We start from the raw sequence: 23,470 nt of genomic DNA, 5'->3' as shown, positions 1-23,470 counted from the left end.
CCAACTAAGCAAGCTAAAGGCGACAGCGGCAAGGAACCCAAACTCCACTCAATTTACATATTCTAAAAATAGAAATCTTTTCAGATTTTATTTTATTTATTTGTTTGTCTCAGTTGACAGGTGTGATGATAAGTGGGTTTGAGTTCTTACCTTTATCATTATGGCATGGGCCAAAAAATGGATAGAGTTTGTCAGTGAAAGTCTGACTAGTGAAAGAGTAGATATGAGATCTGGAGTCCACGTCATAAAAAGAGACCAGACCCTCCTCATAATCCACAAACACTCCCACCTTCTCAGGTTTCGCTCTCAGAGATAAAGGGACAGATAGATTATCAGCAGCTATATATTGATTCTCATTCCTCAGAATCACAGTCCAGTATCCATTATCAGGACTCAGTGTGATTGACCCCTTCCTGTTAATAGATTCTCTGGCCACTCCTAAATCCCACTCAGTCTTTCCCTTCACCTGCACCTCATAGTAAAATCTCCCTGAACTGAATCCCTCTTTTGCCAGAATACAAAGACTCTCAAATCTCTTTGGGTTTTTTGGGACATTCTGGTTAATGTTTCCATGACTGACTTGTTTTCCATCATCAGACAGGATGAGATATGGATTTGCTGTATCAGGATCCAGAGTCACTTCCACTGAGAGAGATCAGACATTATCAGTCAACTTCAGAACAAACATTTTCAGATGTAATACACGTTATAATAAAGTATTGTTGTATTGTGTATTGAAAAAAATGGTGTCAGTCACACTATACCTGCATACTTCTGTACACACTTCAACCCTGTGAACACAGATGACAATACAATGATGAATTATCTATAGGAATAATTCACATTCACATTTCAGATTAACAGTGAGTTTATCTATTAACATCAGTTAATAAAACAGAATGCAGAATGTGTTTACAGTAAATATACTATAATGGATGTCTATGAGACAAACATGATAAGGATATAAGAGAATGTGAAGCTTGTATTTTTTAATCAAAGCTCTATTAATAATTCAGTAAAAAATTGATTTGAGCTGTATTGTCCTTTTGAGGTGCGAAATCTTTTTAGACAGATTATATATTTTATAGTTTGTCACACATATTTACATCCTTCCCTTGTAATTAAAGTAATACTGCTCTAACATGAGTTAACATTGATAGAACTTTACACAGACGGGTTAGTTGTGTTATGATTACATTTTTGACAGTGTGATCCCTTACAAACTAAACTTAAAGTTGCAGTTCATAAGTTTTGCCTCTTTGTCGCCATCTCTGTTTGAAACCTGCAGTTATTTGTAGAATTATAATCTTTACATGGGTTGTGCCTCGGCACGGCTCCTCAGCACAGATTTATTTGATGTCAGTAACTACATCGGTGTGGATATTGTACTTTGCAATCACAGATTCTATGTCTTGGAAGTATGACCCAAAATAAGAATTTTCACTGGAAAATGGCATCTGAACAATTAAGTAACAAATCTGCCATTTTTGTTTTTACTAACTGAGAAAAAAACAAAATAAATTGTGCTGTCAATGATGATTAAATCTAAGGATCACTTAGCTCAGATAACATCAAGCCGTGCAAATTATTATTACTGTTATACTTTGTTCTCAAGTTGTTAATGTTAACAACAGCAGCATTGCCTTGACGATATGTATTTAGTGTGTATTGGCGTTACCTGTAGATTTCAATTTCAGTAGTCATTCCGCAGTCCAAAGTCTTTTGCTTTTGACTACGGGTGAATCTCCAGTTGTCACTGATGATTTTCATTTGGACTTTTATGGATTACAATTTAACATCATAAAGCCGCCTGCAGCCTCCTCACATGATATAGCCAACTAGCTGGGACTCATTCTTTATGTAAACAGACGCAATGTAATGGTGCAAGGATGAATGTCAGCATGCTCAAATTTCCTATGGAAATCCACCAGTGATGGTTTTATTATAAAACCTTATTTCAAGCTTACTGTTGTGAATCAGGCTAAGGTAAGGAGATTTTAAACACTGGCTGGTTATGTACTTTTTTTACCAAAAAACGTTATGGATTGCAGCTTTAATTTGGACTTAACCCAGAATAATCCTTAAAAATAAATATTTTCATAGATACTGACAAAAAAAAACTACTGTATTTGATATTCACATACCAGTTTGACTGAGTTTTTCAATTAGTGTCCCTTGAGTTTTCTTCAGTAGAGTCACAGCTCTATACAGCAAGTTCACATTCGCATCAGAGTCAATCCTGATCTCAGTCCAGTTCTTGGTGTGTGGACGAATGGACAGGGATAACCACATCTACAGCAGGAGAGAGAGAGAGGACTGTTAAATATGTAATTTTTTTATATTTAAAGTTAATGTTTTACACAGTACCTTTAAAACACAGTTAACGTCTCGGTTACGTATGTAACCCTCGATCCATGAAGGAGGGAACGGAGACGTACGTCAGTAGTGACCGACAAATTGGGATATCGCTAGAGAGCCTTATCAGCTTTGAGTGAACTAAAACAAGCCAATGGAATTGGAGTGCGATATTTGCATAATGCGCACCACCTCCGTCAGGTGTATATTAATAGGAACCAGATGCAATCGCACTGTGTTTTTCGCTGAGGAGACAAATGGTGTCCGCGCAACAGCGAGGGTACAGAAACTGTAGCGACGGGACGTACGTCTCCGTTCCCTCCTTCAGGGAACGAGGGTTACATACGTAACCGAGACGTTCCCTTTCAGTCGGTCACGTTCGACGTATGTCAGTAGTGACCGATGAATTGGGATCCAAAATACAGTGCCACAGTTACGAAACCCCTTCCAGTGCCCAGCGCAAGCTCTAGCCACCCGTCGCACCAACTGGGACGGTGAAGGGGGCGAGCTTACGCCGAGAGAGTTTACTGCTGTTTTAACCGAATACCCACTAAGTAAACTAAACTACACTGGGGAAGCGAACCCGTAGGGAACGCTGCGGAGGCCACTACCTACCCAGTGGGGGAGGAATTATGTGGAAAATACACATATGGACTGGCCCGGGGGGAAGTACGCATATGGAGTCCCTGGGATGGCTCCACCTGGTGGGGGGAGACGCATCTGACAGGTGACAAGGGAAAGAAACAGGCTCACCGTAGGGAGTTAGACAGTGGACAATTACACATATGGGCCCGCTCACGTAGAGGAGTCACAACATATGGAACCCAGCCAACAGACAACGTCAGAGACGGATGTTGGCCTGGCATCAGACACTCCGCAATGTCCGAGCCGAAGGGGGAGGCGGAGGAACTCGACAGGGTTTGCCAAGCGGGGAACACGACTGGAGTCAATAGATGCACGTATCCGGCCCAGGGGGCAGGAGTGGCATTGCAAGCTGACACTTAAAGCGGCTTCAACGCGTCTACCGGCTGGTGGAAGTGAGTAGACGGGAAGATACCGGCTCTACACATAGGCTATAAAACCTAGCGAACGTGTTAGGTGTCGCCCAGCCCGCAGCTCTACAGATATTTGTCAGCGAGGTGCCCTGAGCCAGTGCCTAGGAAGAGGCCACTCCTCTGGTGGAGTGGGCTCTCAACCCCAACGGGCAAGGCACGCCCTGGGATTCGTACGCCAGGGCGATGGCATCCACTATCCAGTGGGCCATCCTCTGCTTGGAGACAGCCTTTCCCTTCTGCTGGCCTCCATAACAGACAAAGAGCTGATCTGAAGTCCTGAAGCTTCGAGTTCTGTCAACATACACACGCAGAGCGCGGACGGGACAGAGCGACGCTAGGGCTGGGTCTGTCTCCTCCGAAGGTAGCGCTTGCAGGTTCACTACCTGATCTCTGAAGGGAGTGGTAGGAACCTTGGGCACATATCCGGGCCGGGGTCTCAGGATAATGTGAGAGTCACCGGGCCCGAATTCTAGGCACGATTCGTCGACCGAAAATGCGTGCAGATCCCCTACCCTCTTAAAAGCAGCCAATGCAACCAGGAGGACGGTCTTAAGAGACAGTACTTTTAACTCAACTGATTGCAGAGGTTCGAAGGGATGACCCCGGAGAGATGTAAGAACCAGGGTCAGATCCCTAGAGGGTATGGAGGGAGGGCGAGGAGGATTCAGTCTCCTCGCCCCCCTCAGGAACCTGACGATCAGATCGTGTTTCCCCAGGGACTTGCCATCAACTGCATGGTGATGTGCGGCGATAGCGGCAACATACACCTTGAGGGTGGAGGGAGACAGCCTTCGCTCCAAGCCCTCTTGCAGAAAGGAAAGCACAGATCTGACCGAGCATGATCGGGGGTCCTCTCGGCGAGAGGAGCACCATTCAACGAATAGGTTCCACTTCAACGCATAGAGGCTCCTCGTGGAAGGAGTTCTAGCAGAAGTGATGGTGTCTACAACCCCTTGCGGGAGATCACTCAGAACCTCCGCATCCCGTCCAGGGACCACACGTGGAGGTTCCACAGGTCGGGACGCGGGTGCCACAGGGTGCCCCGTCTCTGAGTCAGGAGGTCCTGTTGACCCGAAGACCCAACCGGCTGAGGTGAGCTAGAACCATGTCCCTGTGTTCGCACAACTGCTCTCGCGAGCTGGCCAGGATCAACCAGTCGTCGAGGTAGTTGAGGATGCAAACGCCCTGTTCCTTGAGGGGAACAATGTCCGCCTCCGCAACCTTCATGAAGACGTGGGGCGACAGGGCCAGCCCGAAGGGTAGGAATTTGTACTGATATGCTCGAGGCAGAATCGAGACATGAAAGTACGCGTCCTTCAGGTCGATCGCTGCAAACCAATCCTGGGGACGGACGCATTCGAAAATGCGCTTCTGCGTGAGCATCTTGAATGGCGGGCGCCCTCTTGTGACCTGGAGGTTGGGGAAACTGCTCTTTTTGTGAGGAAGTGGGTACCGCTGGTCTCCGGAGAGCCAGCGGCGGTAGACAGACAGACAAGTTCACAAATTCCCCCTGGCCCTCCTCCGGGGGTGGGAGAGATGATGGAAAACTCTCCCGAAGAGCAGGATCCTTCCCCTCCAGGTCGCCCATCTCAGGCCCGGGACTTCCTCGACTGCTTACCAGCTGGCTTGGTTGAGAAGGGCTGGGCACCGCGACCGGCACCCTGCTGTTTGGCTGGTGTAGGCTGCTGCTTGGACGACTTAGCAGGGGCGGAGGACGACGCGGGCTGGCGCCCTCAGCAACGAGCGGGCTGAGGCTGAGCCGCCGACGGCAGGGTGGAGGCAGCAGCGGACCGCCGGGGCATGACATGCTTGATAGCTGCAGCCTGCTTCTGTGCGGTGGAGAACTGTTAGGCGAAGTTCTCCACTGCGTCACCGAAAAGGCCGACCAGAGACACGAGGGAGTCCAGGAACCGATGTTTGTCAGTTTCCCTCATGTCCGCCAAGGTCAGCCAGAGGTGGCGTTGCTGGACTACCAAGGTAGACATTGCATGACCAACAGAATGCGCTGTCACCTTAGAGTAGAGTGGAGCGGAGCTCGGCGGGGAAGCCCTAACCGTGATCCTCAGATCACCCTGCACACAGGGAGTGACGCGATGTTTTATATGGGAAATTCAGTTTTATATGCGAAATTCAGTTGCTGTTAAAACAGCAGTTGAGAGCTTTAAGCTCAGGCTCCCCGGGAAGCTCGCGACCTCGCTGTTGTGCCTTCACACTAACACAAAAAGACGCTGGAATCTTCAAAGATGCTCTTTTAGTTTCACTTTAGTGAAGTCTGAAGCAGGACACCAAACGTTTGGCTCCTCAGCGAAAGACAGAGTGCGATTGCATCTGCTTCTTATTTATATACATCTGACGGAGGCAGTGCGCATTATGCAAATATCGCACGCCAATTCCATTGGATTGTTTTAGTTCACTCGAAGCTGATAGGGCTCTCTAGCGATATCCCAATTCGTTGGTCACTACTGACCAGTGATGGGAATAACGTTATAACTAACGCCGTTACTTTTTTCAGTAACGAGTAATCAAACGAATTACTTTTTCTCCCGTTACAACGCCGTTAGCGTTACTGACCAAAAAAATGCCGCGTTACTATAATTGAGCTCACTGAAGCGGTTTTCATCCGAGTAAGCTCTCTCTCAGCCATAGGACCTGCAAAGTTTTTTTCTCTGGTGTGTGCTGTGGTTAGTCATACACAAATATAATTTTAAACTGATGATAATGTATGATGCGCTGTGTGTGTGTCTGTCAGAGCATGCGTGCGAAGCGCGATCTCAAACCAGAATACCATTTTTGATGCTTGATCAAAAATATGTGAAATGAGTTTTTTTCTAGTCGACTAGTAGTTGTTCGTTTAAGCTATTAGTTGACTAATCACATTTATATTAATTTAATTTCTTAAATACTGGAGAGAATAAACCATAATAAGGAGCGTTTACATAGGCTATATAGCACTCAAGGGCACGCATATGTAGGGTCTGCACAGTCTCAAGGATGAGCAGGTCCCACCATAAACTGTGTTTAAGCCTCAATTCACGGAACTTTGGTTTGTAAATCTTACATCGATTCCGGCCCGGCAGACACTAATGGATCACGAGACTCTTTTTATGACTGTTTCGATAAGTCCCCTAACCTCTCCTCCGCGACTTCAAAGGGGGTGCAACACCACGGATCGGATTTCTAGGGACCAGGTCCAAATTCCAAACGGTCATAAAAGGAAAATACACGCACACACCCACAGACACACACACACACACGGCTCCCCTACATATGCACAAACATTATACCTACAAATATGAATGTATCTGCCATTGTAGTGCTCGCTGCATGTATGTGTTACTAGTGTAGAATTGTAGAATTGACTATAGTAGGTTAGTCTTCATGTGAAACTGTAGTAATAGAGTGTAAAGGGTATCTTCTTTATATGACGAGAGACACCTGTCGAGTTTGATTTCTCCGTAAAGCTGTGAATCCGAGCTATTCACTGATGTACGTTACATTTCTGTCAAATGCATCGTTCAATGTTTAATAACACTATGAAGAAAATGCACTGATTCAACATACCATAAATTTATTCGGGAGACAGGACAAAGGAATGTGGAAACCCGCCAAATTGCAACGCTAGCATTGGAGGACGTTATCAAGAAGGCGTTCTGGTCTGTTGTCTTTAAAACACCATGACACGCGTCTTTTGGTGGCACAAGTTTTCTGCACGAGTTCCTGCCAGCAAGACGGACTCTCTTCTTTATTTTCCGGTCATATTACAACAGTTAAACCTTCGTTTGAAACTTCGCCGAAACAACCTCCGGAAGAAGAAGCAACTATCAAACCGAGCGCTCCGAAACTCCAAGCACCCTGACTAACCTATGCAAGTATAAAGTTTTTACGATTTTAAATACTGAGTTTCCTTGCTGGCTCTTAAAGGTGAACTGTTGCAATTTGACCTGCTTTGATCATCTCTTTCGTTTCTGCCTCTCCTTCTACTTTGTATGTATTTGTATTTACTTGTGTCCATTTAGCCGTATAACCTGTGTATTACCCGTTTCGTATATTAAACTCATTATATCCATGCTTTTTTGTTCACTTGCTCATTTTAGCAACAACCGAGTCACTTTAACGTTCTGATTCTAATATCCTTGCTCTATATTTGGAGGCTATGATAGAAAGTTAGTCTCCCGGCCCGAGAATAACATTTCTGTCGTGATAATCTGTGGATAATTTTCCGTTTCGGTGGACGAACTGATAGTTTTCCACATAATTATTAAACCAGAACTAATCATATATGTGATTGATTATAATTCGTTGTAGTTAATTCACCATATATGTTTAATTCCCCGTTGGGTCGATATATGAACGTCATAAAGCTTTCTGAATTATGATATTCATATTTCATCCATAAATTGATTAATAACTGTACATCGCTACACATAATTGCCATAAAGAACCGGCAAAAGTAATGATTATGAGTGTGACAAAAACAGCAAGGATACATTTTAATTGTTTATTAATAAAGTAATGTTTTCTGAATCAGTGTCGGCTGCAAAGATGAAGTTGACATTGCTGATTCTCATTGCTGATCATCTGCTCATATGGACGTGCCTAGAGAGATAACGCACATTTCATTCGGATTAGGCTATATAATCAGAGTAGCCTCTTTATTTTCGTGTTTAATTACTTCATTTTCGTTAAAGTGGATATTTCAAGCATTCTATAGATATATTTCTCATGTCTGCGAGGCAAGCAGCCTCTGAGTTTTGGTTCATTTAGCCTATAAGACGCGCTCCAGTTCACGCGCCAGTGATCGCGCCCGCGCCTCCATGTCATGATTTTATTGTCTGCTATATTTGCTTGTTATATATTAAATCCAAGCAATTGGTTGATGAAACATTGATTAAATTAAGATACAATTTTTACAAAACGAAATTCACTTTAAAGAGAGGCTTTCTATAAAACAAAACTTAATGAAGTGTTTAAAATCATGTCTGACCCACTCCATGTCTCCCGATATATTTGCGCATCTTATGATGCATCTTAAAGGGGGTCGCACACCGGACGCGAAGCTCGGCGCCGCGCCGCGCCACGCCGCGTCTCAGGTATCTCACACCGGACGCGCACATTCTATACGCGCAAGCTCAATTTTGAATCGGCTTCTGACAGAAGAGCTGCACGATGAGTTCTTATTTCTTTTTTTTTTTTTTATTTATTTGTATTGAATAATAGCTGACTTTTGAAGGTTCATTAATGAAGATCACATTATGTCTGTTATTGTTTTGTTGTATCGGTTGTCTAGGCAACTATGTTACATTGTAGCAATATTATTTAACTAACGTTAAAGTCCCTGTAAAGTCATTTTAAAGTATGTGTTTTGAGTTTGTCACACCACAGAAAAATGTGTTATTAACCACCCTGCCAAATTTTAATGATTTAAAAAAATCTGCAAGTAAATTAAGTAAGTTATCAAAATCTCGAAAAAATAGGCAGCGCTCTCTGCTCTCAAACGCTGGGGGCGTGTCCGCTGTCGGCGCTGAAACCACACCCACTCGCGAGAGCTGCCGTCTCAACTTACTTGTCTAATGAGTCAAACATACTGTGATGCATATAAACAAAAGAATCACAGCCGAACTGTTGTCGAGTTGACAAATGACGGTGCCGCGAGACGGGAGGATAAAGGCCGGGACGGGAGAGACTCTGTCCGGCCCCATATATCATCGGTTATCGTCGGGACGGTAAGAAGGCCGAGGCGGGAGGGGGGCCGAGGTCTGTTCAGTCACATTCACCAAAAACAGCGGATTATCTGTGAATCCCAGCTGTCTGATTAAAGTTTATAAATAAGGAGACCGAGCATATTGTATATTTTAACAACCATGTAATATGCATTTGCGTGACGAAGGCATTATTAGCTAAATGTGCAAAGGGCTGTATAACTGTAATGACACTCGAGATTGAGCGAGTGAACCGCTGTAGAGGCGGCGCCACACTCGGTGCGTCATCGACAGTTATATAGTCTTAGGGGCGGGGCCATGCTCGGGGGACGATGTGCGTCATTAGACCCCCGTTTTAGCTCCGCCCAAAAAATCCTGAGCAGAGACTTGGTGAAAAACTGTTTAACGCTCTAACTTCACAATTAAGCATTACACAATTCACAGACTTTGTAATGTCTTTCAGCAATACATTTGTAACATTTATAAAGTGTTTAGAAAGAATTCTCAGAATTGACTTTACAGGGACTTTAACTAGCTAGTCCGAGTAAAAACGTTAGCAAAACAAGTTATTTCGGTAACACTTTACAATAAAGTTTCATTTGTTATCATAGTTAATGTATTAGGTTAACTAACATGAACTATGAGCATTTGTTACAGTATTTATTAAGCTTTGTTAACTTAATGTTAGTTAAAAAACAGTTGTTCTTTGTTCATGTTAGTTCAGTGCATTAACTAATGTTAAATACAACTTTGATTTTAATAATGTATTAGTAAATGTTGTCATTAACTTAAACAAAGATTAATAAAGGCTGTATAAGTGCAGTTCATTATTAGTTCATGATAACTAATGTATAATAATATATAATATATTTAATATTTCGTATTTTGTGGGGATTTCACAGTACTAAAGAATATTAACTTCTAAATTATGCAGTATTCAACAGACATAATTACATTATATTATATATTTATCCAATGTAGACTATGAAGGTTTTTGAATGCCCTGTTTTTTATGTCCTCCTCAAACAGATCAAATATTGACGGACAACAAAAAAACTGCTGCACTGCTACTGCTACGTCGAAGACTGAAAAATAGAGGCAATCGAATTTGCCTGTGCTTTGTTATTTCGCATCACTGAGGTTAGTGTATGGAAAAATGGCACAAAAGAGCAAAATAATATATTAGAAAGGGCTACGTTTATTATACATTTTCCCCAAATATGTTTAGACCCCCCTTAAGGGGGTCGCACACCGGACGCGAAGCTCGGCGCCGCGCAGCACCGCTCCACGTCTTTAAAATTCGAACACATTGTTTTCTATGAGAGTACGCACACCGGCGGCGACATTCGGCGCCTGTCCGCGGCGCCCAGCTACGACTCAGGAAGTTGTTCAAAATCGTGCCGCGCCACAGAGCGCCATTTCAAGGTTTTATATTAAATTTATATTATATTTACCTCAAATCGTCAATGTACATACTGATTTCACCCTGTGCTACAAGATACACTTGTTTTACATTCTGAGTTCAACAGCTTGAGTAAGGTCTAAACATATTTGGGGAAAATGTATAATAAACGTAGCCCTTTCTAATATATTATTTTGCTCTTTTGTGCCATTTTTCCATACACTAACCTCAGTGATGCGAAATAACAAAGCACAGGCAAATTCGATTGCCTCTATTTTTCAGTCTTCGACGTAGCAGTAGCAGTGCAGCAGTTTTTTTGTTGTCCGTCAATATTTGATCTGTTTGAGGAGGACATAAAAACAGGGCATTCAAAAACCTTCATAGTCTACATTGGATAAATATATAATATAATGTAATTATGTCTGTTGAATACTGCATAATTTAGAAGTTAATATTCTTTAGTACTGTGAAATCCCCACAAAATACGAAATATTAAATATATTATATATTATTATACATTAGTTATCATGAACTAATAATGAACTGCACTTATACAGCCTTTATTAATCTTTGTTTAAGTTAATGACAACATTTACTAATACATTATTAAAATCAAAGTTGTATTTAACATTAGTTAATGCACTGAACTAACATGAACAAAGAACAACTGTTTTTTAACTAACATTAAGTTAACAAAGCTTAATAAATACTGTAACAAATGCTCATAGTTCATGTTAGTTAACCTAATACATTAACTATGATAACAAATGAAACTTTATTGTAAAGTGTTACCGAAATAACTTGTTTTGCTAACGTTTTTATTAGGACTAGCTAGTTAACGTTAGTTAAATAATATTGCTACAATAACATAGTTGCCTAGACAACCGATACAACAAAACAATAACAGACATAATGTGATCTTCATTAATGAACCTTCAAAAGTCAGCTATTATTCAATACAAATAAAAAAAAATAAATAATAAATAAAGTAAGAACTCATCGTGCAGCTCTTCTGTCAGAAGCCGATTCAAAATTGAGCTCGCGCGTATAGAATGTGCGCGTCCGGTGTGAGATACCTGAGACGTGGCGTGGCGCTGCTCGGCGCGGCGCCGAGCTTCGCGTCCGGTGTGCGACCCCCTTTATACTCACGCTGTTCACTTTTCATAATCGAATAAATGGATTTAAAACATAACATAGGACTATTTAAACATAAATATGAACCTACGTTTTCTTTAATGGCTACCAACACAGTACAGAGAAATTTAATGTCGTGAGCAAGAGCGGATCATGAGTCAGGAGTCGCATCAAGAATAATTTATTCTTAGACTTAAATGTAATATTGGGGGCATTCAATTTATTTGGCATATTTTTTTTTTTTTTTTTTTTTTTTTTAAGTAACGCAATAGTTACTTTCCCTGGTAATTAGTTACTTTATAATGATGTAACTCAGTTACTAACTCCGTTACTATTTGAGAAGTAACTAGTAACTATAACTAATTACTTTTTTAAAGTAACGGGCCCACTGCTACTGACGTACGTCGAACGTGACCAACTGAAAGGGAAATAATCTTTTCAAATGTGACTTTTTTTTATTACATTATATGTTTCTTTTGTACAATTTCTAAAAGACTGGTACAAACAAAATGGTCAATCAGCTCATCAGGTTTGGTAACAGTGTTTGTCCTGTAATGCTGTAAATGATTAGAAAGATGTTCAGACCTGTATGACTTGAAAATGATCGTCAATGTGTGAGATCTGCTCCAGCTCAGTGTTTCTCTTCTTCAGCTCAGTGATTTCCTGCTCTAGCTCTTTAATTAGATCTTCACCCTGTTTCTCTGCTGCTTTTTGCTGTTTCTCCATCATCTTCAGAAGCTCAGACTGACATCTCTCAAAGGAGCAGATCAGATCAGTGAAGAGCTCAACACTGGAGGATTTCTCTTTCTCCATGTTCTTCTGATGAATGAGAACAAATGATAGATTAATCTATTAAGTTTTTATCAATTTAATTGAGAACATTAAGCAGATTCAAATATTATAATGCATTATCAATTTAACAATGTTTTAACTTCCACTCACCTTTCTCAGCTCTACTGAGTCCTGGATCTCTTGAATCTTCTCCATTCTGTCCTGGATCATCTGATAAATGTCAGTATGTCTCTTAGCCAGATTAATCTACATACAGAGAAAAACAGATAACTTAATCCTCTGAAAAAAAAAATTCTCATTAAAAGAGCAAATGAATTTAACATTTGCCTTTTAGTTATTGTCTTTGAGGATAACATTTTTATTCTTAAAAGTAGACAATGGAAAAACAGCTTTAAGCAGATATATATAATAAAAAACAATTTGCAGGGTAGTTGATTTGCTTCCAAAACATTTTTTGTTGTCGAGATCCCGATAGCAATCACTAAGTTAAGTAGTCTAAATGTATTTATATGTATTTATTAGGGCTGAAACAACTAACTGATAATAATAAATAATAATTGATAATGAAAATCGACAATGATTCTCATTATTGATTAGTCGTGTCTTCGCACTGTGCATGGAAAACTTCCACCAGTTGCGTCAAATTACAGCACTGAATTACGCATTTCTATGAACAAAATGCATCTAAAAATAGTGGAGGAAACAGAATGAGCTGCTGCGGGAATGGTACGTGATCCAAGCTGCCCAAAACATGAGAATTCTTTATTTTAAGCTTCAAGCTAATGCATTAGCGTAATGTTTAACATGGCTTGTCCTGCCAGCGCTTTGACAGATCCGTGTTTCCTCAGTACAAAGCTTTCATTGCACAGCTATATTCTTATCTATAAAATTCACATGAATGTTTAAATTTTGCATGAAGGCTCATCCTGACAGTCTGCGTGAAACATCAAACTTTATTGAATAAGTAAAACACATAAACACATAAAATTAAGTGCCAAAATATAAACTTAACTTAAACAAACTTTTTGGAAATATCTGTTGTTGGATGTTAAATTTAGGTTTAAAAGTCAACATGTAATTCAAGTATTTTATGAGAGTATAACTTAGTAATAATTCAGTTGGCACATTTTATGAGAGTAGTAACTTAGTAATAATTCAGTTGGCACATTTGTTTGAAAAACTGCATTGGGCAGGATGTGGAATAGTGTGTTTTGTCAAGAAAATAAAATAAAGAAAATTGGACCTTTTTTTATCCGAATAATTGAATAATAAGACAACTAATTGATTATCAAAATAAGGTATAATAATGTTTGTCCAATCATACCCCTCAGTCTGTGTTTCAATGGTAACACTATCAACACAGGAATGAATCTGTAGCAGTCAGGTGGTACAGGTCAGTGCTCTTTTAGTTGTTTACATTCATTATTATGTTATGTGCTTTGAGACATGAGGTAGTTTAACACGTTTGGAAATCATACAACTGCAGAGAGTCGGCATTTTTAAAAAAGGTTGATAAAAACAACACAAACACAAATGCAGATGGCCGGCAACACACACTGGCCATCTTGCTGCATGTCATAATAGTGCATATATAGAACGTCACGGGTTGCCATCTCGAAATTATGGTCACAAACTGTCACACTCATCAGCTGGAGTGCATTAATCTCCACATTGGGCACTCTTTCTGACTTCTGGGCTTGTCCTTTATGAACTTCACTTCCCAGTATCTATGTTCTGTTCAAATGTTTGTTTGATTTCGTTCAGCTGTGTTACCCTTGTTAAAGTCTAGAGTGCATCAAGCTTCGTTGGCCAACGTAGCATGGTTTCCAGCAATTCCAAGTCCAGTGCTCACAGCGCTTCCAAGTCTGGTGGTCCCAAATCCAGAATCTTCAGCCGTCATAGAGACAGAGCGACACGCGTCATAATCTGAAAACCACGCCCACCGGGGGGGAAAACAATCCAACCGTCTCCATTGACTTTATATTGCGTGAGGCTGCCTTCTTGTCTTTTCTGACTTATTATAAAAAACAAAACAATGTCTAAAAGCTGGGTCCGTGTACGTTTTGATAGTTTGTTTTCCAATTTGAAATGAAATACGCAGAAACGAGAAAACGGTCGTTTCCCGTTTTTTTGTTTGTTAAAAAAAACGGAAAAACGAGATTTTGACTCGATTTTCGTTTTTTCGGGTCACGGATAGAAAACGGAAACACGACTTCAAAACTCGTTTTCCACATGTGGGCGGTCATTACACGCCCCTTTCAGCCGATTGGTCAATCAAATCTGAGCCAGTGACGTCATCTTTAGTTCGTTCAACAAAATAACAGTCCTCTGCCGCTATATCAGTAGATGTCATAAATCGGCTTTCTTCTGTGCAATAACGCGTATTTCACAGAAATATTTATTTCAGAAATGTTAATCAGCACACAGACTGTTGTAATGCTGTTTGTAGTTTAATATGCATAGTGAAACTGCACTACCCACACAGATTTAAAAAAAAAAAAAAAAAAAAAACTAGTTTTTATTTTATTCTATTTTGAATAAATAGAATAAATCACAATAAATAAGTAGTGTAAGCAATTTTGAAAAACGAACAATAGCTCATCTCTCTTTATTTATTTATTTTATATAGCCTAACATTGCCTGCTGAATATAGGCTAATGTTAATAACCCTTTGGTTAAAAGATTGAGGGAATATGTAAAGATCAAACATTAAAGATCAAAATTACAGCTACATAGCTATTTTAGTTATGACAAAAATAATATATAAATGTTAAGCCAAAACGAATTAATTTAAAGCTGAATTGAAACAGAATCCGGCGTTATAACTACCTCTCTAATTTGACACAAATCCAAATGTTTCAATATTCACGATTCACTATTTATTATTTAAACGCTTTTATTGTAGCCTACACAGACTACTTAAAATGAGCAGTATAACTTTTTATATATTTGGTTGAATGTAGCCTATGTTATTTTGACATTTAACAGGCTGTGATGTCAAGTTACTAAAACTGATGTTGCGCGTGAGGCGCCGACGCGTTCACTTGAATTTTCTTATCCTAAAAGCGGAAACAACTTAAAATACTCAGACATTTATGGTCAAATATATGCAACACCATTCGAATCTGTGAAGGGTTAAATAGGCCTATTATTTTTGTACACTCACAATAAAAACAAAACATTGCTCGTAAAATAAACAAATAAATGTTCTGCCGTCTCGGTTTCCTTTCTATGAACTTCTCAAAAATGAACCGACACTCATATTGTCGCATTTTTTCCCCCTTTCATTTTGGTAATATGTTAATTACTTAAGTGAAATAAATTTCGCGCATAGACATAGGCTATTTATTCATTTTATATAATTGAATCCTTTGTTCTCCGTTCACAGAAGCGCAGCAGGTGCGTGATGATGATGAATCCTCATGTTCTGTTGTTTATTCTGCTATTTGTTCATGTAGGCTAAAACTAAACCCCTGGGATTTTTTAATGATTCACAGACATTTATCAAATTTCGTTTAATTCTAATTTAATATAATCTTGTCGGTTAATGAAACGATGATCGCATCAGTTGAAAGTCAGGGGGGAAAAACAGAAATTATATTGACAAAGCAACAATAATTTTCGTTTAGTTTAAGTTTTTCAAAACATCCACAGAACTGCATACAGTAAATTTTCCCGCTGTTTAAGCCACGAATATTTACAAAATAAAATAATTACAAAGATGATAAAAGATAATAAAATAATTACAAAGATAATAAAAGTTCTATGTTTAATATACAAGAGTTTTTGTTTTGCTGTTGTCCACTAAAGCAATTGACGCAGAATCGCCAATAGCCGTTAAATCGAAATTGAAAGTAAAATGTTCAGGGCCATTTATAGCTAATTCATTCAAAAGCGAAGGAAAGACAGAAAAAGTGAGGATAGCAAGTAAACTGTGACATATAATAATGTTCACTGTGTTCATAAAAGTGTTTAATTTAAGAGATAAAATCTGTATGGCCATTTATAAGCTAAGGTAAACTAAAAAGCCCCCCGATGGTGATACCGTTATTAGGTGTTGCCACCTAGTGCCTATTTTCTAATATGACTGCATAGTCTACTGCAAGGAATGCGTCTGCTAAATGATTGAATTTAAATGTATAAAATGTAAACAAAACATTAAAATAAGAAAAAAAAAATGAGTGCAGTAGCCACTGATCTATAATAGAGAATAGTCTATCATTATGTAGGCTATTGACCTTATGTAGCCCCGCCCCTTTTCAGCGTTGCGCTCGTTGTCTTTTGACTTCCGGTTTGTATTTCCACAGCGATCTTACATTTATGAATGAACTGCTCGTTTTAAAATCCTCCGGGTCTACTGACATTTGTTAAGACATCTGCTTTAAATATAACAATGCTCATGATAACTTTCATTAACTCTACAACAAGTAAATCCACTTAACCAACTAATTATTCTTTGACAACGATGCCATAGAAATGTACAGAGCTACCGCAAAGCGGAAGTTCAAAGACAATTTTATAAAGATGGCGGCGCGCTTGTTTCTCTGGAAAATAAGGTCTATAGCCTTATTGATCGGTGGTAGTAACCCAAAGGATGTCATGCGCTTGGTAACAGATGTAGAGGCTTTTACATTTTAAAAACACAATGACAGCTTAAAAACAGACTTAATTAAATTTACTGTAGGTTTTTAATCTTTTTTTTATCTGTGCAAACATATTTCTGTGAAATACGCGTTAGGTTGCACAGAAGAAAGCCGATTGATGACATCTACTGAGGACTATTATTTTGTTGAACGAACTGAAGATGACCTCATTGGCTCAGATTTGATAGACCAATCGGTTGAAAGGGGCGTGTAATGACCGCCCACATGTGGAAAACGAGTTTTGAAGTCGTGTTTCCGTTTTCTATCCGTGACCCGAAAAAAAAGAAAATCGAGTCAAAATCTCGTTTTTCCGTTTTTTTTAACAAACGAAAAAACGGGAAACGACCGTTTTCTCGTTTCTGCGTATTTCATTTCAAATTGGAAAACAAACTATCAAAACGTACACGGACCAAGCTGCTGTGTGACAAGGTGCACAGCTAACAAGCTAAAAAAAACAGAAATACGTTTTTATAAGCTTTCGACCCCAAAAAACGAATGTTTAAGGACACAAAAGTGGATACAGGCAGTGAGACAGAGCACAACGGGTCATATTACTATATGAAACGCATTGGAGGGGAACATAATCGGCGACAGGTGAAATAATTTTTTGACATGGTTAAAGGGGTGGTTGCATGCGATTTCACTTTTTTAACTTTAGTTAGTGTGTAATGTTGCTGCTTGAGCATAAACAGTATCTGCAAAGTTACAGCGCTGAAAGTTCAATGCACACGGAGATATTGTCTTTTAAAGTTATGGCAGTTTAATGCCTACAAAAACGGCTGGTTTGGACTACTACGAGCTTCTTCCCGGGTGACATCATAAACCCTTGCTATTAACATAAACACTGCCCCCGGGATCACGCAACAAAGTGGGTGAAGCCATGTGGCGCAGAAGAGTTGTTTACACCGGACGCGAGCGGCGCGATGCAACGCATCAAAAGATATAGAACCCATTATAATCCGTGATATTTTCTACACTGGATGTGCTAAGGAAGACAGCTTCCAGAATCTACACAAGTTCAATGCTGGATTTGCACAAAGGCTTTTACTGAAAGATGGAGCAGTTCCCACTTTAAAAGCAGAAGGTTCTGTTTATTGGCTTCAAACTGTAAGTACGTTTTATTGTTTATACATGTCTTTTAAACGTATAGTTCTGTTGCTATTTTTAATGCATCAAGCACATATACAAAGAGCAACTCGTTTCTGCTAGCCAGTTAGCTAAGTTCTAGTGCAAAAAACACCAACAAACTTCTATGTTCATAGACAAACAGTTGTTCATGCTATAAATTAAACACTACCTTTACAAAAATGCGACTACTCAGTCATGTATTCGGCTTTAGTAAAGCTTTAATCAGGATAAAACTGTATATTGAAAGCTAACAAACAGCAGTGACAGCATATCTAAACACTTTGACACAAATACTAAATGAAATAACATGCATAAACTTCCTTTAAAAGCCGCGATTGCAGAGGTTCTGCTTTTTCCTCTTCATCTGGGTCTGATTCAGCTCAATTTGATACAGCAATATAGACACTATTATTTATATTTCCTCTGAAGCGCTAACTACAAATGGTAAGGGGCGTGGCGTTTCCGGACGGTTCAGCGAATCACGATACACTGGGCCAGTTACCAACCTGCTAACCAATCCGAGCACATTGCGTATGTTGGAAGGAGTGGCTTCATAGAAGCAGGAAGTGAAATGAGCCGTTCATATGACAGTGGAAACAGAGGTGTAGAATAAAGGTAAAATATAAGAAAAATACAGCGTTTTAAAAAAAACGAAGCATTAAGACATGTTAAACTGTGCCCCCAAAACACAATCAAGCCTAGAAAAAAACCACTGAACCACCCTTTTAAAAATAATGAATGGTTTGGTTTTGTTTGTTTGTTTAGCATATGTTGTCGCCGATTACGTTCCTCTCCAGTGTATTTCTTATAGTAATATGACCCGTTGCGCTCTGTCTCACTCCCTGTATCCATGTTTGTGTCCTTAAACATTCGTTTTTTGGGGTCGACAGCTTATAAAAACTTATTTCTGTTTTTTTTTTTAGCTTGTTAGCTGTACACCTTGTCACACAGCAGCTTTTAGGCATTGTTCTATTTTTTGTAATAAGTCAGAAAAGACAAGGAGGCAGCCTCACGCAATACAAAGTTAATGGAGACGGTTGGATTGTTTCCCCCCCCCGGTGGGCGTGGTTTTCAGATTATAATAAATGCGCTCTGTCTCTATGGCTGCCACACCAGAGTCTCAAGCCATCATGGCCGCCACACCGGAGTCTCAAGCCATCATGGCCGCCACGCCAGAGTCTCTAGCAATCATTGCCGCCACATCAGAGTCTGCAGCCATCATGGCCGCCACACCAGAGTCTCAAGCCATCATTGCCGCCACACTAGAGTCTCAAGCCATCATGGTCGCCACACCAGAGTCTCCAGCCAACATGGCTGCCACACCAGAATCTCCAGCCATCATGGTCACCATGCCAGAGTCTCCAGCCATCATAGCTGCCACACCAGAGTCTCCAGCTCTTCAGCTCTGCCATGGTGGTCACCAGCCTCATCTACACCCCGTTCCAAATTATTATGCAAGTGATATATCAGTAAGATTTCAGTACTATAACCATTCAGATTTCAGTTTTTCTAAGAAAATGTTTGTTTGTTTATTTATCCATGTCTTTTAGATAACTGGTATCAATCTTAGACAAAAAAAATTTGCCAGGTCTATGGAAACCCTACTTAGAGGTTGTTCCACATTATTAAGCAAGTCACAGTTCTTATGCAATATGGGAGGAAGAAAGTTCTTTCTGCATTGTTGTGCAAAAGGCATGAAAACAACTAATATTGTGTGAAAACTGAATGGAGATTATCAAATTATCATAAGATTTGTGAATGATTTAGAGCACAGCAGAACTTGGTCAGATAAAGGCTTATTAATGAAAGTTCCTGTCAAAAAAATGAATTGTATTAAAAGGTCAGCTAAAAAAAAGCCAGTGTTGAGCAGCAAACAGGTATTTGAAGCTGCTGGTGTCTCTGGAGTCTCAAGAAGCTCTCCATGCAGGCTGGCAGTTGTGCGTAAAGATGCATTTTAGCCACCATTAACCAAACCTCACAAAGAAACATTTACCGTGATAAAAATGTGATAGAAATATTTTATGTCAACATGAAATGTACAGAAAACACAGACTAAGGATTCTCGTCATATGATTAGCTTAGATCATTACAAACCAATCACCAGAACAAATCACAGTGAAGAAGACATTGATATTTACTCAACTGTAAGACTTAAATGTGCATGTATCTTTCTATTCATGGAGAATCACTCAGTTGTTGTGACGAGTGATCTCCTGGACACAAATAAAACTTCATTTCTGCAAAGAGTAACTTAGAAGTTGTGTCAGGTATATGCTGCGCAGCTAAGAATTAGAAGATCCTACGCTTAAAAGACAACAAAAGTAACAGCCAAAGTGTGACTGAGGTAGTGATAGTAGCTTCTTGACGGGACGCCGTCACCATACTTCAGGGAAATATTGTATTGTATTGGAAGTATTCAGGAATTCAGGGAATTACCTTGAGATACTGTAGTATTATATTAACAACTAGGAGTTGTTTCAGTTGTCAGTGGTGAAGTCAGATTTGTATTGAGAATTTCCACGACAGTTTTGGCGAGCCTAGCCAGGAGGCCTGAGGATATTCCCTTCATCGGCAGGAAAAGGAATGTTGTTTTTCTTCCTCTTTTATCATTGATTTAAAGGATTAGTTCACTTTTAAATACACTTTTCCTGATAAATTTACTCACCCCCATGTCATCCAAGATGTTCATGTCTTTCTTTCGTCAGTCGAAAAGAAATGAAGGTTTTTGAGGAAAACATTCCAGGATTATTCTCCTTATAGTGCATTTCAATGGCTACCAACAGATTGAAGGTCCAAAATGACAGTTTCAGTGCAGCTTCAAGGGCTTTAAATGATACCAGATGAGAAATAAGGATCTTATCTAGTGAATCGATCGGTCATTTTTGAAAAAAATACAACTGTTTATGATTTATAAACAAAATATCACCTTGAACGTACTTTCCGCTTCCGCATTCTTCATAACGCTTATGCTGAATGTTCTATGCCTTCCCTATTCTACTTGCGGAACGAACGCGGCGCCAGTTTAGTTTTTTTTTCCGTAAGTAGAATAGGGAAGGCATAGAACATTCAGCGTAAGCGTTATGAAGAATGCGGAAACTGCAGTTTGGACCTTCAATCTGTTGGTAGCCATTGAAATGCACTATAAGGAGAATAATCCTGGAATGTTTTCATCAAAAACCTTCATTTCTTTTCGACTGACGAAAGAAAGACATGAACATCTTGGATGACATGGGGGTGAGTAAATTTATCAGGAAAAGTGTATTTAAAAGTGAACTAATCCTTTAAATCACAAGAGGAGACAAATAATAAGAATTATAAACAAATAATTATTAAACAGTGAGCACAAACTATGCAAAAGTGGCAGCCCTTCCAGCACGTGTGATGTCTGGGTGCGCAGAGGTATGGAAATACATATGTTGACAGGCAGGTGGAACATCGTATCAGGTCGAATACAATGATTAAATGAATGTTTTTCAGTCCTGAGTTTTCCACAGAAGAGATATGCATTTGTTGGTGAGGTGTGAATTAGCTTTATGATTGTTAGCATACCCGCAAACATTACACTTGTAGTAAAGGAATACCAAAATTTTACAAAAAATTGTTGGATAAAGTCCAAATAAATATCAAATTTTTAAAGCAGTTTTATAACACTTAACTCTTACTGTTCAAACAATAACCAGGAACGGCCATTGTGTCATCCTTATAAGGTTTAAAGTGTTTTGTCTGTATCTCTTTACCTTCTTGTCTCGACTCTCCTCCTCTATAGGAACAGTGTTGTGAGTCCTGTGTTCTCCTTCAGTGCAGGACAGACAAACAGTCGTCTGATCATCTCTGCAGAACATCTCCAGAGGTCTCTCGTGTTTCTGGCATATATAATCCTCCAGATTTTCAACAGCGTTGATCAGTGTGTGTTTCATTAGCCGTGGGACTCTGAGATGAGGCTCCAGATGATCATCACAGTAAGAGCTTTGACACGTCAGGCAGGACATCAGAGCTTTCTCCTTTCTTCCATCACAGATGTCGCAGAACACCTCAGATTCTTCTCGTTTGCGTTTCTTCTTAAAGTATTGCACAACCTCTCTGAGTGTTGTATTAATCTTGAGATTAGGTCTTCTGCTGAATCTTTCGTTACAGAATGGACAGAAGCAGTTCCGAGAGCTTGTCCAGCACTTGCTCAGGCAGGTACTGCAGAAGGTGTGTCCACATGAAGTGGTGACTGGATCAGTGAACACTTCCAGACAGATGGAGCACTGGAGCTCCTCATTTAGTGCTGGACCACTGGAGGATGCCATGACTGAAAAGAAAAGTAATGACAATATATTATCTACATTGCTGAAGAAAGGAAATTTCATAATACTAGTTCTGTGCACTGAGTAATTTAGTTCATGTTCTAAAATGGATGTTGCATGGCTAAAAAAAGTATTATAATTAAAAACTATTATAACAACTTAAACTATGAACCGCTGTCAAGCAGTCAAAGCAGGCATACATGACAGCAGTTTCTGACAGGAAGTGCCTAAATGACTAACCCTAACCTCACTGAGACTATAAGCTCTGACTCTAACTTCCAGTCTGAGACTGCTGGCCTTGTGCTTCACACGGCTGTAGTTAGATCTGTTGGGCTGCAGAAGAAGAATCTACTGTAAATACAGAAATTAAATATGTCTCTGGGAGCCACAGTACAGTAAATGTAACTGGTTTTTACAACAACATTTTATCATGAAAAGGTCTTTTTATATATAAACGACAACACAGAAAGGAGTGAAAGTGTAATTTTTCAAACAAATAGCCCACTAAATAAACATCAGGTGCCATTTTTCTTTAAAAGACTTTAATTCAGATTTTTTCTTAGGTGTGACATGACCCCAAATATTCAAACTTTTATTTACAGCCAAAAAAAAAAAAAAAAAAAAAAAAAAAAAAAATTACATACAGTACTTTTACCAACAATCTGATGCTGCTTCATGCTATTAAACTACTGAACAAGCTCTTACATTTCCATCACTTACCTGTGAGTGAATATCAGATCTAGTTGTTGATTTCAGAGTTACTGAAATGAAATGCTCTTTGATGAAGCTTCCTGTTCATCTGTTAATTTTACTTTCACTGAAGTCTTTTACACACTTGCAGCGACGCTATAGATCCGCCCATAATCATGAATATGGAACAATTCATAATTCATCCCTGCTGAGATTGTAAATGTGTTTAGAATATCAAGTTATCACTTGATAGAATCGACACACTAAACACTTTCACAGTCTT

General features: G+C 39.6%; 1 protein-coding gene across 1 annotated transcript; it reads right to left on the bottom strand.

Moving 5' to 3' along the window:
* Positions 1-23,457, bottom strand: LOC125260657 (E3 ubiquitin-protein ligase TRIM39-like). The gene is made up of 7 exons (XM_048179138.1): positions 23,218-23,457; positions 21,946-22,502; positions 12,588-12,683; positions 12,231-12,464; positions 2,145-2,292; positions 765-791; positions 1-645 (listed from the first exon to the last, which is right to left on the bottom strand). The coding sequence occupies exons 2-7, from the start codon at positions 22,498-22,500 to the stop codon at positions 110-112; spliced, it is 1,596 nt and encodes a 531-aa protein (XP_048035095.1). The 5' UTR covers positions 22,501-22,502; positions 23,218-23,457; the 3' UTR covers positions 1-109.
* Positions 23,458-23,470: the final 13 nt, after the last annotated feature.

The sequence above is a fragment of the Megalobrama amblycephala genome, linkage group LG24 (genome assembly GCF_018812025.1).
Source record: "Megalobrama amblycephala isolate DHTTF-2021 linkage group LG24, ASM1881202v1, whole genome shotgun sequence".
Lineage (NCBI taxonomy): Eukaryota > Metazoa > Chordata > Actinopteri > Cypriniformes > Xenocyprididae > Megalobrama > Megalobrama amblycephala.
The sequence above is the reverse complement of the archived record's forward strand: the minus strand, read 5'-3'. Positions and strand labels throughout refer to the sequence as shown.

Excerpts from the sequence above, each read along its gene's own strand:
- LOC125260657 (XM_048179138.1), bottom strand. The coding sequence starts at position 22,500 with ATGGCATCCTCCAGTGGTCCAGCACTAAATGAGGAGCTCCAGTGCTCC. Across the intron at positions 12,684-21,945 it reads AGGAGAGTCGAGACAAGAAG|ATTAATCTGGCTAAGAGACA; the intron begins GTAAAGAGATAC and ends CTCTGTATGTAG. Across the intron at positions 2,293-12,230 it reads ATCATTTTCAAGTCATACAG|ATGTGGTTATCCCTGTCCAT; the intron begins GTCTGAACATCT and ends CTCCTGCTGTAG.